This window comes from Teleopsis dalmanni, chromosome 1 (genome assembly GCF_002237135.1).
Source record: "Teleopsis dalmanni isolate 2A chromosome 1, ASM223713v2, whole genome shotgun sequence".
NCBI lineage: Eukaryota > Metazoa > Arthropoda > Insecta > Diptera > Diopsidae > Teleopsis > Teleopsis dalmanni.
Genome location: NC_051846.1, coordinates 67,317,413 through 67,333,740, shown reverse-complemented (window position 1 = coordinate 67,333,740; position 16,328 = coordinate 67,317,413). Strand labels below are relative to the sequence as shown.

Here is a 16,328-nt window from a genome sequence, read left to right as displayed (position 1 = left end):
TTTTAAATATAGTTCGATAAAACTATAGCCCCTAATACCTTAAGTTCTATATTTGATTGACTAATTTAACTTCAATATCTTTTTGACGCAATATTTACAATCTCACACACATCGAATATAAAAAAGACTATATTATTATTACATGTCAATAAAATGTATTAAAATTTGAATAACGTTTATCTAAAATTTGAATTCGGTATATAAAGAAGTAAACTAATTTGATAATAATTAATTGACAATTTAATCATTAAAATATGTCTTTTTATCAATGACGTGAATACACTTTATGCATAAAAAAGTATATTTTTTAAATTACTTTATCATTACTATAGCATTTTTTAACATATAAAAAAGAAACATATGTGGATTTATGATTCTAAGAAATATATTGCATTTCTTTAATAAATATCTCAGCATAAATAATTCATTTTATATATTATCAATGCCAAACATGAACTTTAATTCCAAGAAAAAATCTATACACAAAGTACTGATCGCTTGAATTCCTAAGTTATCTTAGTTACTTTTTATATGAGTTTTAAAATTTTTTTTTTTGTTTTTTGATAAGAAAAGCAGATTCACTGTTTAAATTATGAAAAAATTTCCCTTTTTTATTTTACAAATGCCAAATTTTAAAAACAAATAATCAATTAAAATTTTTTTTTAAATCTGATTTTTCTTATACATTTGAAAATATCAGTGTTTGATAAGAATAAAAAACCATTATATAAAAGGAACTCTAAGCAATTATTTCTACATAGAATACACAATCAAAATAGGTTAACCTATATCAAAGATTGTTATATAAACCCCTATGGCTTTTATGTTAAACGTTAAGTCATCATGTACAGTATTTATTTTAGTTGTTTAAAATAATATATTAATTAATATAACATAATTATCTAATATTAATAAATTTAATGGAAACAATAGATAACTTTTAAATCCCTCTAATATTGTACTTATAATTACTTTTTATTTTTATTTGATGGGTGTCCATAACAATTCTTCTATTCTAATATATACAATTTACTTTTGCATTTTTTTTTTAAATTTCCATTTTCTTAATAATAATTTATTTTTAATTAATTCTAAAAAAAATTAAACTATATTTATTTGGATTACTTTTTTTTATTTATATAAATATATTTTTGAAATTATTGTTAAAAAATAATATAAATATTTGATTATTATAATATCATTTTATTATAATATTTGATAATTATTATATAAGTAGTATAGCATGTTATAAAAGTAGTTTATTATAAAAGTAACTTCACAAAATATTTTTATTGATGTAATTGCATTTCATACAAAATTGGGTTTGATGTTAAATTTTTGAGGTTACCAAGGACAGCTGTAACTTTCACTCGGCACACATAACTTCATTTGGGAATTAAAATACCAATTTTCGGAACAACTCAGAACGACATTTTGTCCACCAAAACAAAAATTGTATTTATTACAATCCCCTTGGTATTCAAATTGTGAACCTGAAGCTGCATTTACACACGATGTTCCATCTTTTACAGATGGCCATGGTGGCCATGTGTAAGATGTAATCGCTGGCAATATTGACGTTGCTTCATTTTCACTGTCTGGACATTGATTGTCTGCTGAAAAAACACATTGTAACAATGTTTCATTAAAAATTGTATTAGCTGGGCAATAAGCGGCAAAGGGTATGGGGTAATCACAGACTATAAAACGTTTACAATCATTAGGATAGGCTAAGCGTGTACCCAGAGGAAGTCCGCAACAAACATTTTGTGTGTTTGGATTGAGTGTTGTGGTTGGTATTTCCGTTGGTGTTGTAAGAGTTTGCGTAGTTTTGGTTACAGTTGATGATGGAGCAGCAGTTGTTGTTGTAGGAACTTTAGTTGTTGTTGACGGTATATCAGTTGTTGTTGCCGGTATAGTAGTTGTTGTTATTTTTATACTACAGTTAGCCTCATCAGGTGGCATGCATTGTTTTAAATCAGCATTAAACTCCAAACCAACGGGGCAGTCATATCCCACTGGTATTGGTTCTTGACATACAACATATTTACTGCAATTATTTGGATATGGAAAAAGTGTACCCAATGGTTGGTTGTAACAGGGACCCATTGGTGACTCAGTTGTAGTTGTTTCAATAGTTGTGCTCTCTGTTGTAGTTGTGATTATGGGAGTAGTTGTTGTAGCAATATCTTCACGACAGGCTGTTGATGAAGTTTGCTGATCACAATTTTCTGTTTCCTTATTATAATATGTGCCAGGTTGACATTTGGCATACACTGGTTGTTCATTAATACATATAATATATTGACTACAATCCTCCGGATAAGGTAATATTGTGCCTGTAGTTTTATTAGCACATATCGATGGAGTAGCTACAGTAGTTGTTACTAATTCTGTAGTCGTTGTCTCTGTGGTAGTTGGAGTAGGCGTAGTCGGTATGGTAGTGTCAATAGTTGTGATTATGGGAGTAGTTGTTGTAGCAATATCTTCACGACATGCTGTTGATGAAGTTTGATGATCACAATTTTCTGTTTCTTTATTATAATATGTGCCAGGCTGACATTTCGCATATACTGGTTGTTCATTAATACATATAATATATTGACTACAATCCTCCGGATAAGGTAATATTGTGCCTGTAGTTTTATTAGCACATATCGATGGAGTAGCTACAGTAGTTGTTACTAATTCTGTAGTCGTTGTCTCTGTGGTAGTTGGAGTAGGCGTAGTCGGTATGGTAGTGTCAATAGTTGTGATTATGGGAGTAGTTGTTGTAGCAATATCTTCACGACATGCTGTTGATGAAGTTTGATGATCACAATTTTCTGTTTCTTTATTATAATATGTGCCAGGCTGACATTTCGCATATACTGGTTGTTCATTAATACATATAATATATTGACTACAGTCTTCCGGATAAGGTAATATTGTGCCTGTAGTTTTATTAGCACATACCGATGGAGTAGCTACAGTAGTTGTCGCTAATTCTGTAGTAGTTGTCAGTAATGTTGTGCTTGTTGCAGCCGTTGTCTCTGTGGTAGTTGGAGGAGGTGTAGTCGGTATGGTAGTGTCAATAGCTGTAGTCGTTTCATATCCCTCCCTACAGGCAGTGGGGGAGGTTTGAAAATCACAATTTTCTGTTTCTTTATTGTAATATGTACCTGGTTGACACAAAGCATAAATAACTTGACCTTTAACGCATATTATATATTGGCTGCAGTCGTTTGGATAAGGGAAGGTTGTGCCAGTAGCTTCATTTTCACAGATATTTGGAGAAGCAGTTGACGAATCCGTTGTTGTTGTTGCTTCTGAGCTTGTGGGTGTTGTAATTGTGGAGCTTGTTACTGTTGTCGCTGTAGTAGTGGAAAAAGTGCTTGTAGTGGTAATAGGAGTCGTTACTGTACTACTTACTTTTGTAGAAGTTGTTGACTCAGATTTGCAGGCCGTTGACGATGTTTTACTATCACAATTACCTGTTTGTATATTATAATAGGTACCTGGCATGCACTTAGCTGGATATGGTTGTCCATTTAAGCAATAAATAAACTCTGAACAGTCATTACGATTAGGTAAGGTACTGAAATCAGGTAAATTATCACAAGAATCTGCTGGTGGTGTCGTTGGCACAATTGGTGTCGTTTTAATACTGCAATTCGCATCTTCAGCATCTGTGCAAGTTTGCATTACTGCGTTAAATTCCAAGTTATCATCGCATGCATATGCAACTGGTATTGGAGACTCACATACTATATATTTTGTACAATTTTCTGGATAGGGTATCAAAGTACCAGGCGTTTGATCGGCACAAACTTTCACCTGCTGTGGTGGTGGCTTAGTTGGTTGTGGAGTTGTGGTAGTCACTTCTTGTCGACAAGCATTAGCATCAGCACTTACTTCACAGTTACCCAATATTGAATTGTAAAACTCATTCCCATTGCATACCTCATACATATAGATATTATTACCAGTGCAACGTATATAAAATCGGCAATCTTCAGTATAGGGGAATGTAGTGTTTGGTGATTGTCCTTCGCAAATGTTATTAGTAGGATTTGAAGTTGTACTAGATATAGTTGAAGTTGTCGTACTGGGTGTTGTTGTCGGCTGTCCACAACTCGTATTACCTTCAACATCACATTTTTTTTGCTGCTCATTAAAGTACCAGTTATTTTCGCATTCAAAAGCTACTGGCGCAGGATACACGCACATAATATATTTCTTGCAATTATCTGGATAAGGTATTAGTTCCCCATTTGTATTATTTCCACAAACGCTCTGGGTAACAATAGGCGTTGTTGTAGGTATAGCGGGTGTTGTGCTTATTACCCATTCCTTGCAAGCATCTGGTGATGCATCAACTTCACAATTACCAGCTGCTGGAACATAATAAGAACCCGTTGCACATTCCATTAGGGTTGGTAGGTCATGATTGCAAATAACAAATTGTGAACAATTGTCGTAGACCGGAAATGTACTCAAATTTGATGCACCTTCGCAAACATTTGTGGAGGTTGTTGTTTGCGTTGTAGAGCTTGTAGTAGGTTTTATTGTAGTTGGTTCAGTCCAATCTTCACAAGCCGTGGGTGATACATCAGGACCACAAAATGTCGTATCGGGATTATAATAATTATTATTTGGGCAATCTAAAATTAGATAACTGCCAGATCCCATGCACATTATATACTTAGCACAGTTACTTTCAAGTGGATATGTGGTGCCCTCTGATTCTTTTTCGCAGAGCTTTGCTGGACTTGATGTGGTCGTTATAATTGGTGTAGTTGTTGTTGGTTCAGAGCACGCAGTTGGAGAAACTTCTGGTCCACAGTCTTTTGTAGAGGGATTATACCAATTATTAAAGGGACATGAAAGTATTTCCGAAGTACCGTTGCCCCAACAGTAATAATAAAATTGACAATTAGACGTATATGGGTATGTTGTGCCATTTATTTGATCAATACACAACTCGTACACTGGAGTCGTTGTGGTTGGCAAAACTGTAGTAGTTGTTTCCTTATAACAAATCACATCCTGTGGTTCATCACAAATCAGTAATTCCGGATTGAAAAGCCAACCATTTGGACATTCACGTAATTCTAATTCACCTGCTAAACACTCTATAAACTGAGCACAATTACCTGCATATGGATAAAGGATGGGAGAAGTAATATCTTCGGTACCAGCACACATGCTGGGATTCAAATCTGGGGGCAGAGTAGGTGGTATAGTTGTGGTAACTGTTGTTAACTCAATTGTTGTGCTGCTCGTAGTTGTGGTGACAGTTGGAGCTGTTGGATATGGTGTCTCGTTGCATTCCATCGTCGCTGATGTATCACAAATACCTAACATAACATTAAATATTTTACCTGGCTTACAGTACTCTAAAACAGCACACTCATCTGCACAACGTATGTAAGCAGTACAGTTGTACTCGTAACGATAATAAATGTCGTGTGAATTATGATCACAAAAATCGTCATTGACGCCGTAAATAGGTGTGCAAACAAATGGTGTAGTCGGGGTTATAATTTCGGTTGTTGCAGGTGTCGTAGTTTCCGTTACTTCCGTTGTAATAGTAGTTGGCATTGGCAATTCTTCACATTTGGCTGTGTCCGGTGTATCACAAATGCTAAGGTAAGCATTAAACACCTTATCTGGGGGACAATAATTCAGAACTGGGCAACTTTGTGTGCAGTTGATATAGGCATTACAATTATACGGATAACGAAATAGTGTACCATCTTCATATTGTTCACAACTAGTGTCGCTAATGCCAATAGGAGCAGTACATGGTTCACTAGTTGGTGTATAAGTTGGTAATGTAGAATCAGGCGTTGTAACTGTTACGTCACCACCACCACTCCACTGGCAATCAACATTTGGCGGATAATCGCAATTTTTAATTTCATTATTAAACCACAAGCCACCAGGACAATCTTTTACAGTGGGATACTCACAATTACAGACCAAGAATTTGCTGCAGTTACCAGGATATGGCACGAGCTCACCAAATGGCTGATTTGCACATGCTTGTTTATTTTGAGGTCTTTCTTCATTATCAATACATGTACGCAATGTAGTCTCTTGTATATTAAATGTTGGAGGCGAAACGGTACATGCATTTTCGGTATCTAGAACACAGCTTCGTTTAACTGCACTAAATACTTTGCCCACTGAACATGAACGCACTATCGGATACTGACTCAAGCAATAAATGTAGTACGAACAAGAAATTGGTATTGGATGAACAGCGCCATCAGGTTCAGACAAGCATACGGTGTTAGATACTGTTATAAGTGCGTCAACGGCGACGTTATTAACTGAAAGTGTAACTAGCGTAAACACTGCTAGAAACAAGTAGTAATCTTTCCATATATCTGCAAAAAACATATAAAAACTTCGTTAAAGAATAATGTGACAAAGTTTTATTCTGGCTAAAATAAAAATTTATTATCAAAAGTAACGAAACCGTCACCCTTTTGAATTATTTTTTTTTTTTTATTGAAACATAATGGAAAGAATATTTAGTTTCTTTAAAAAAGCTGGAAGATCAACTAACGTTAACATAACCAATATAATTAAACATTAAAAATTTTGAATTTAGAGTACATAGAAGCAAATATTAAAATCTTTTTAAAAGTATTTTATAATTATAACTACAACACATAGAAAAATGTCATCAACTCAGAAAGTGTTTCCTTGATCCTCGAATAAATCGTCCATTGCTGCTATTGTGCGAGTTAGGTTATTTATTTATAATACCATTAATATGTCAACATCTGTTCTATATATTATCTGTATATATTATTAGTTGTTTAAATACCGTTTCATCTGAAGTGTAATTATTCTTTTATTCCCTTTTATCAAATTTTGAAAACTGTTTTAACTGAAAATTTTGTCCTGGACGTTGTCCGTTGCATCGACGAATAAAATCGAGGCCTTTGAAATATGATGCTATCGACGCATGTTTAAAATAAGCTGGACAGAAAGAATTACAAATGCAGTGGTCCTTCAAGTTGTCAACAAAGAGACAGCAGCACTAGGGACAGTAAAACGACGAAAGTTGGATTTTTTCGGTCATATTCTGAAGCATCCGGAAATTACTAAAATTAATCATTAAAGGCAGAATTGAAGGTAGACGTTGCCCTAGAAGACGAAGGATATTATGGTTGAAGTGTTTACGTCAACTTTTCAGTAAAACTACAAAATCACATTTTCAAGAGGCTGTAGATAAAGTCAAAGTTACAATCATGTTAGTGAACGTTCGAATCGGACAAGGCACCTAGAAAAAGAAGTTACACGACATGCCTACAATGCAATATATAGATCGATTTGAAAAGCGAGTTCGTGAAACTAGATCGTTTTTGAATAAAACAAATCTACGTACATATTCAATACGTTCAAAACCAAAAGCCCGCATTCATTTGCTGAATTTTCATTTCTTCATTGAGCGAAAGAACGCATTGTCGAAGATGGGCTTTATACATTGCGATGAGCAACTGTTCTTGTCATAATTGAAAACAAACATTTTTAATTCATATATTTCTTAATTTGGTCTCGCCCGTGCGACTAGTGGAGTAACATAAGCATGACTTTCTCAGCATTACGTTCCTAAATTAGGTTCTTTACATAAGAAAGAACAAATCATGCAACAAATAATGCCTCTACGAAGAGAATAGTATTGAAATTTAACAATTGAAAATAAAATTATAATTAATTAATTAATTCAATTATTCTACAGCTGGTTTATGATTTCGCTCTAATATAAACACAGCAAGTAAAATTGTTAATAAAAACTTTCATAGTAATAATAACAAAACTCCAGAAAAATATGCGAACAAAAAAGTCAAGTACGTCTTTGGATCAGTTGGTTAAGGTGCGCTGCTTCTGAGCTTTACATTTGGCAGAACTCGAGTTCGATTAATGGTACTTGCAATCTCAAAAAATAATTATTTACGAATAATTAAATACAAGAATTATTTCCAAGACCACTGATGATGGGTATTTGGCAATACTCGAAACAGCTGTATGGTCAGCCAAAAATTCAATTAATTAAAATAATATAAAAAATAAAAATTTTGTTGTTGTATTTCACTACTGTTCGAAAAAACCTCTTTCTTAATTTTATTTACAAATTTCAACTATCCTTCAGTATTATTCAAAAAAATGATACCATTACAATGTATCGTTATCTTTTAAAGCTGAATTTTATTTCAGCAGGGCAGTATTTTAGGGATCAAAACAAATTATCAATCGGAACAATGTAAGGACTATAAGGACGAAAAATGCGTATTATCATTATTTAATCCATCACGTTTACTCTTAATCAATTTTGGTCTCTTCTCAATCATTTTCTTACTCACATCAATTCCTAAAAGCATAGATTTTAAGCATTTGTTTGGGCCGTAAAAAATAATTTATAATAAATAATATGCAATCCCCTGGAACACACAGCATTAGTTTCTTTGACGTCAATCCGAACATTACTATCTTTTATGCAGTTATCTATTTTTTATTTTATGTGATGCACGTATTATTATCTAGTACCACCAGGTTCATAAATAGTTCAATTTCCTTTCACTTGGATAGTGATTTGCAGATGGGTATTTGATGTACTAAAATTTTGTCATTTACTTTATGATAAAAACAAAGTTCGCTTCTTATTGTAACAAACTTGAACTTCATTTCTTTGGCAATATCGTAATATATATATATATATATATATATCAGTCTACTTCTTCTTCCGTCTTATAAAGCCTTATTTTTGAGGTCATAAGCTTTTTCACCGATATGTGAGATATTTCTTATTCAAATTTTTAGAACAAACTAGAAGCAATTCCTTTTAGTTAATTAGACAGTTAATTGTAATAGAATTCTTTTGTTGTAAAAATTTTTTTTCACATACATGTGATACATTCTTTCAGTTATAGAAGCAAAACTTTAAAATAATGTTTGTCATAGGGGAAACACGACTCTCAATACAATAATCACCAATAATCACATAATTATGTCATCTGTCAAACAAAAAAAATATCAAAATCAGCTAAGCCTTTAAAATTAACACTACAACCGAATGGAACCAAACTCTTCTTGACTAGTCAATATTGAACTAATAATATTTATTTTTTCAGTAATTTTGAAAAAAATTTAGTTACTAATATCTACGACACAACGATATAACTTTATATTATTTTAACAATTATTTTTTAAATAAAGTATATTATAAGTTAATAATAATAATTAATAAAATATTTTATTAAAATTTTAATAATTTTAATAAATAATTTTAATAAGTGATAATAATTTATTTGTAATAAAATTAAATAATTATTAAAAAGAATTTTTATATATTTTTCTAATATATGTCATATATTATTAATTTTTATTGCGTTTATATAGCATTGAACGTAAACGTTTAAATTTATACTTTTGAAAAATGTATGTGCGTAGATGAGTACCCTTTATATATTATTTTGTATCCTTTTTGTTATTATTTTTCTAATTAGTTGTTTAAATTTAAATTAATTTTTTTATTTATAATTACAACTCATTTTTGAAATCAAAAATATATATGAGAATAACTTAATATATATAGAAAATTCATTTATCACACCTTTCATTTTTCTTTTTTATTACAAACTTTTTTATCCACTCATAAAATTTTTTTATCCGATTAATTTTATTTTTACGTTTATTTTAAATTTTTAATTTTAAATATTTTTATATAAACATAATTGTATTTTATTTTGTTTCGATCAATGCCGTTCGCTGATTCGTGATTGACTAAATTTCATTAATAAAAATTATTAACATTTTAAGGCCTAATGAAATGGGCGTTAAAATTGTGCCAAAAATTTGATTGAAAAAAATATTGATATGAAAATTTGGTAATCAGCGATTAGTAAATTAAAATTTATTGATAAACATTGCATATACAATAAGTATTTAGTAATTATAAAATTATTAATAAACATTTTGTTGCCATTTGCGCATTCAATATGGAGGGGTACTTTTTTTTGAAATTTCTGGAATATAAACAAAATTTTGATTTTTATTATTAAAATAAACAAATTCTTAAAATTGATAAAAACATCACGAAATTAAATTGTTAAAATAAATCAGTAAATAAATCTAATTTTATAATATTCTTAATTATATTTCCTTAGATTCAAATCATTCTTAGAAAAATTTGACTTAAAATATATAATAGATAAATAAAATAAAATAGATAATCGATATCAATTTTAATTAACTTAGCTTAATATATATTAAATACATATTGTATATACGATACATAAACATACATAAACAGATTAATATATATGTATATGTGTCTAAACGTGCCAATTTGTTATTCTAATTTTTATAAACAACACAAAAATGTTTGCCATGAGTCAGTTATTTAAAGATAAATACACTAAAAATATTTTTCCTACTAATAATATAATCTTTTTTTTAGAAATTTACATTTAATTTGAAAGTCAATTAATTGTTATAGAAGATAAACCCGCATCGACCCTGAGTATACGTCATAACGTTGTAGGTATCGTTATATTCTTATCGTGGAAAATATGCTATAATCGAGAATTAAGTAAAAATATTTATGTTTGAACCTTTTTATTGCCATAAACACAGTTTTTTTTTATAGATTAAGCAAATTTATTGATTAAAAAATTATTTGGGCATAGAAAATTATTTTAATTAATGTATAAAATTATTAATTTGAATATAAATAAATTTATTATATTATTATTATGTTAAGCCTTTTCCGAGTTAGTACATCTGAGAACTTTTACCCTATGATAGCTGGGGGGATTCTGCTGAGTCCCGCCCACCTCACTGACTAATTTGAGTATTTCTGATCATCTTCGTGATTATTCAATGATTGATCTAAGATCTGCGTACCGCCCCATGCGGTTAGTGATTACTCTGAGATTAGTGGTAAGTAGGGCAGCCTGTCGGTTTTCGCATATAGCTTCAGAACTCTGTCCCTTATGTATTTCTATATTTCTATTCTAAGGTCTCTTAGCATGTCATTCGTGCGGATGTACCATAATACTTTGAAGAGCCTTCGGAAAAAATTATTATATATAATACATAATACGATTGCCAAGTCCTTTAACCAAATTGAACCCAATTGAGCTGCAGTCAATTGCATATTTCTATCACTTTCGAACTAGTGGCAATAGTGCGTCTATATTTTACCTAATATCAGCGTTTTGAAGCATTAGTATTTCATTTAAGGACCAAAAATAATTTCGTGATTTTATGTCCAAAGCTTTACGTTTGTTGAAACAGCGAGTTCTTCAGGCTCTTTTACGATCTTGAAAAATTCATAAGGATTTTTTCTCTGCAACATAGGAAAATTGTACTATTTAACATAGCAGTTGAGCAACTAGATCACCTTTTAAGAAATGTCACATGACCGGGTTTAGATTTATTTAATTTAATTCACCAGCCTTTAATCCAAGGAATGATATTCTTGAAGTATATCTGCAGTTTTCAGATTTACTAGACAAAATTGTTATACTGTCTACAAATGTGCCAATTATCTTTAGTGTGTTGGAAGTCTGCTTTATAGGTACAAGCGCCACCATTATGTAAAATATATAGAAGTCAAACTATTTCACGATTATTTAGAAAAAGTACAAACGACCATAATAATTTGCATTTATAATAATAATATTGTCTCAAGCCTTGTCTGGTAAAACATACAATTTGTAATATATGATAGGAAAAGATTGGGAAAACATAATAACCATTTTAAATGATTTTATTTTTGATTTTGATTAAATTGTACATAAAATTATGATCCAACGAAACAGTATTCGAAACGGTAGTTGAAGGAAGAAGGCGTAGACGTACGCCATGTCTACGATAAAGTGGAAAAGTTGAGAAACTCGATAATGAGTTGCTATGGCCATTTAAGTAAAAAAATAAGTCAGTAGTACATATGGACTCACTTTTTGTAATTGTACAAAAAATTATATTTTCATTTTAAAAATTATCTTCTAAAAATTGAAAAATAGTTTTATTTAAATAATTGTAAAATAAAGACAGTTCAAATTGATCATATTTGTTTGTATACTTTATTTTAAAATATATATTGACATGTTCCTCACAGTGATATATTGTAGTCTACATGTAAGAGTGATGTATTATAAAACTATTGAATATATAAACGAAATGCTACACGAAACAATTTTTTGACCTCTCTTTTATATAATATTCCCTATTTGTTAGATTATTTTTTCTATTAAGAATATGAATTATACATTATAGGAGTGTTTAAATGAAAAATATACATATTAAATAAATAACATAGTACTGACTAGTAGATAGTCGTTATATTTTTAGATTTGATTAAATCGAATCAAATAAGCAATCGATTGTCTTCATAACTAAATTTAATAGATAATGGAGCATTATTTTATAATCACGTCCCCAAGAGTTACAATGTTTTTTGATGAGATAAAAATACACCAACTATTTTATTGATCAACTTTACTGCCATTTCTTAAAACAATTTTTCTTATATTATGAATTCCTTTGAAGGGAAAGCAGGCTTAAAATGAATAAATCTATGTCTTTTACTTTAGGCAAGTACCTTAAATCTGACTAATTCCTATGTCTTTAATATATTATTACATAATCTATATTAGACAAAAATTATATGAATATTACCATAATTATATTGGGCAAGAAATTTTGCAACTGTTATGAACTCAAATTTTTTATAAAGGAATTTAAAACGAAAAATATGCACTTTTACTATACTTAGTGCTTATCTCGAAATTTTTATCAAATTTATTTCACATTGTCATTTTACTTTATTTTTTAATTATGCAAAATTTATTAAGTGTTCAATTTATCAAGAAGATAAAAAATACTTATTTAAATGAAAGGCCAAATTATAATTATAAACAATAATTTATAATTACTAAGGAACCGCATGATTTGAATATTAGTCAGGCACTCAAAGTTGATCAATCATGAATAGATCAGTGAAGGTCTTTATTTTATTATTGGTTCTTAAGTCACCAATGGAATGATTGTTTAATGTAAATATAATTAAAAAAAAGTTTATTTCTTGAATATTTCAACAATACTATATATCTTAATAAAATAGAAAAATATATTTTAATTAGAAACTAATATCCAATTGACTAATAAAGTTATATTGATCACTTCAAAGGAAAATGAACCAATAATAGTTTATATAAGCTATCTTAAGTATTTGCAATATTAATTTTTTTTTTGTGTTAACATAAATCTTGTTCATTATCTTTCAAATTAGTAATTTAGATTTTAAAAGAAAAAGTTTGGTTTGATAAATACTATTAGCTTCTTCATTCAAAATTTTCGCTTTATCAAAGCAATTTTCATGTTAACCTGACCACATGTTTTCAATTGTAATTGTTTATACTTAAAAAATTATATTAATTAGCTTTATTTTGGATAATAAACATTTTTAATATATAATATATATTTACAATTAACATACATAATTTTCAAGTCTTATATACTTTCAATTATGAGATCTTTTCAATGTATATTTATTTTATTTTTTCTTAAATCTCAGTTAAAGTCTTTTTCAAGTCCCTGTTAACACACACGTAAGTGAACGGTTGAACCTATTCCGTAGCCTACCTTAGTGACTAGTTTTTTAAATCCATTGATTCAATGATCACATAGAAACGTTCGATACTTCTATGGTTTCGAATAAACAAACTATTGAAAACAATAGTTTATATTCAAAAAAAAGATTTCTTTCGGCATATGTTAGGTTAAGTTATACCAGCGATCCCTAGTGGATCTACTTAGACCTATTGGTCCATTGTGTTACCGTATATATAGGAAAAACTCATGGTTTAAAACCATCTAAAACCTTTGGCGAAGCATAAAATGCTATTTAGTGTCAGGACCTGTAATTGGTCAAGATCCTCAAGAAAGGGAGCTCCTAAAGTATTAAGTCGCCACCGTGCATGAGCTGGGCAAAAATATAGTAGATGAAAGGCACTTTCATCGTCTTTCCTGCAGTTGCGATAGATTTGATTGAAAGGGAGACCTAATCTTCTAGCATGGTTCCCTATTTTACAGTGACCTGTAAGTAAACTTACCGAAAGACCAATATCTCTACGAGGTATTTTAATAAAAATTTTAGATTTCCTTTTATCGGAATTCTTTTGGCATATCTAACTTTGAAAATTAATTTATTATAGAATTATAAGAAATTTAAATATATATAAAAAATATTCATTTAACTTTCCAGTTCCAGCTGTACGGTTTATAGAGTAATATTAGCATGATTTCCCTTTAGTACGTTCTTAGCTGACCTTCTCGGAGATTGCCACCTTGACGTGGTGAGGAGGCTCAGTAGTTACGATGAATCTTCGAGCGATGCCGGCGGTAGCTTGCTACTGGTAGGGCCTCCCTTGCCGGTAAGGTCGAATGAGGAGTAATGAAGCTAAGCGCATTCCACAACGTAGCGACGGTACTCATATTGAGCGGCTGCAAAAGGCGTCTATTCTCCAGGTTAGGTGCGGCCTATTTAAAAGTGGCCTGTCACTACGTGCAAAGCTTACAGGACTGACATTGCACTTGTAACCCATCTACACAGAAGAAAGAATACTAAAATAATGCCACTACAAGAGAATAGTATTGGAACAATTTAAAAAAAACAATAAATTATTAAATCTATTATTCCACAGCTGCTTTATGATTTCGTTTTGATATAACACAGCAAGTGAATTTGTTAATGAACTTTCACAGAAAATTAACAAAACTCCAAGCTCGAATATACAAGTTAAATATGACTTTAAGTCTGTTGGCTAATGCACACTGACTCTGAGCTTTAAATTTGGTAGGGAACGAATTAAACTCTTGGTACTTGCAGTTTCAACAAATTATTTACAAATAATTAAATACAAGAATTATTTCCAAGACCACTGATGATGAGTATTTGGCAATACTCGAAACAATTGTGTGGTCAGCCAAAAATTCTATTAATTAAAATATTTAAAATTTTGTTGTTGTGATTCAGTACTTCTCGAAACCTTTTTACATTACATTTGTTTCTGATAAGTAAAATAGTTACTTTCATCATAAATGATGTTAAAAATCAATTTAAAATAAACTAATAAGTAAATAAAGTAAATAAAATAAATAAATAAATAAAGTAAAATAAATCAGAATAGTAGAATAATAGTAGAGCTCATATAGAAAAAATTGAGGGTTACAGTTAATAGTTCAACAAAGTTTTTTTTATTGTTTTTCATTAGTTGCGCAATATTTGCATTTTTATATATATGTTTGTTAGTATATAAATACGTATATATATAAAATACATTAATCATTTTTAGTGGCATGAATATATTTATAATTCACCAAATAAGTCTATCATCATATATATTTCCTCTACATCATAATCTACATTGTCGAAATAGGAATATTTTTGAAGGTATTAAATGTAAATGAGCAATAATCTTTTTACCATCATTAATGAATACTATAATTTCTGTTAATAGAAGTAACTATATGGCAAAAAAAAGGAAATTTCACAATTATATGATATTGATTATAGCAGAACATAAATAATTGAATTTTAACTGTTACTTAAATTGTTTATGATTTCATTTTTTTTTTGCATTTGGCAAAGATTTTCAAATTTTTTCAATAATAATTTTAATCAAACTCATTTTATTTTTACTAACAGTGTATTATTACTTACAAATATTCCAATTGTTGATATAAAGTCTTCAATCAAAGTACAAAAGAATAATTTAAGAATATAAAGAATTCATTTAATTTTTATTACGTATCTTGACAGGAAAGTGGTTTTTAATGTACAATAATTAAAATTAATAACAATCACTTAACTTGTCACAGATATTAATTTCTTATAGCTTTTTAATATCCACTAAAAGTTGGCAATCAATTAAAATACACAATGAAATTATATCAAAGCAAGTTAACGCTACCGAAGTAGCTAGTGAGAACAATTAAGATTAGATATTGTTTCAAATCAACAAAAATTAGAGCATACTTCTAGGATCTGATATATATTTTTGAAATTTAGTTTATAATGTTTACACATAAAAAAATTTAAGTAGTTAAACAGTAGTGTTTACCGGTTGGATTTATTAGACTGCTACTGTATATCACCAACTTAATTTATAGTCACAGAAATAAGACAATATCTAATGCACGTTATTCAAAAATCCAAAATTGTTGTGTATATAGTTTCATCATATGTAATTTGCCAGTAATTTGTTTGCTGCATTAACATAATTTAATTAAGAAATTAATTTCCACTAGATCCATACTAGAGA

At 29.7% G+C, this 16,328-nt stretch overlaps 1 protein-coding gene across 1 annotated transcript; it reads right to left on the bottom strand.

Annotated features, from left to right (window-relative positions):
- Positions 1–1,263: 1,263 nt before the first annotated feature.
- LOC119665536 (mucin-2-like) lies at positions 1,264–9,649 on the bottom strand. Its single transcript, XM_038074765.1, has 2 exons — positions 9,611–9,649; positions 1,264–6,374 (listed from the first exon to the last, which is right to left on the bottom strand). Exons 1-2 carry the CDS (start codon positions 9,615–9,617, stop codon positions 1,345–1,347), a joined length of 5,037 nt encoding a protein of 1,678 aa, XP_037930693.1. The 5' UTR covers positions 9,618–9,649; the 3' UTR covers positions 1,264–1,344.
- Between the last annotated feature and the right edge of the window lie 6,679 nt (positions 9,650–16,328).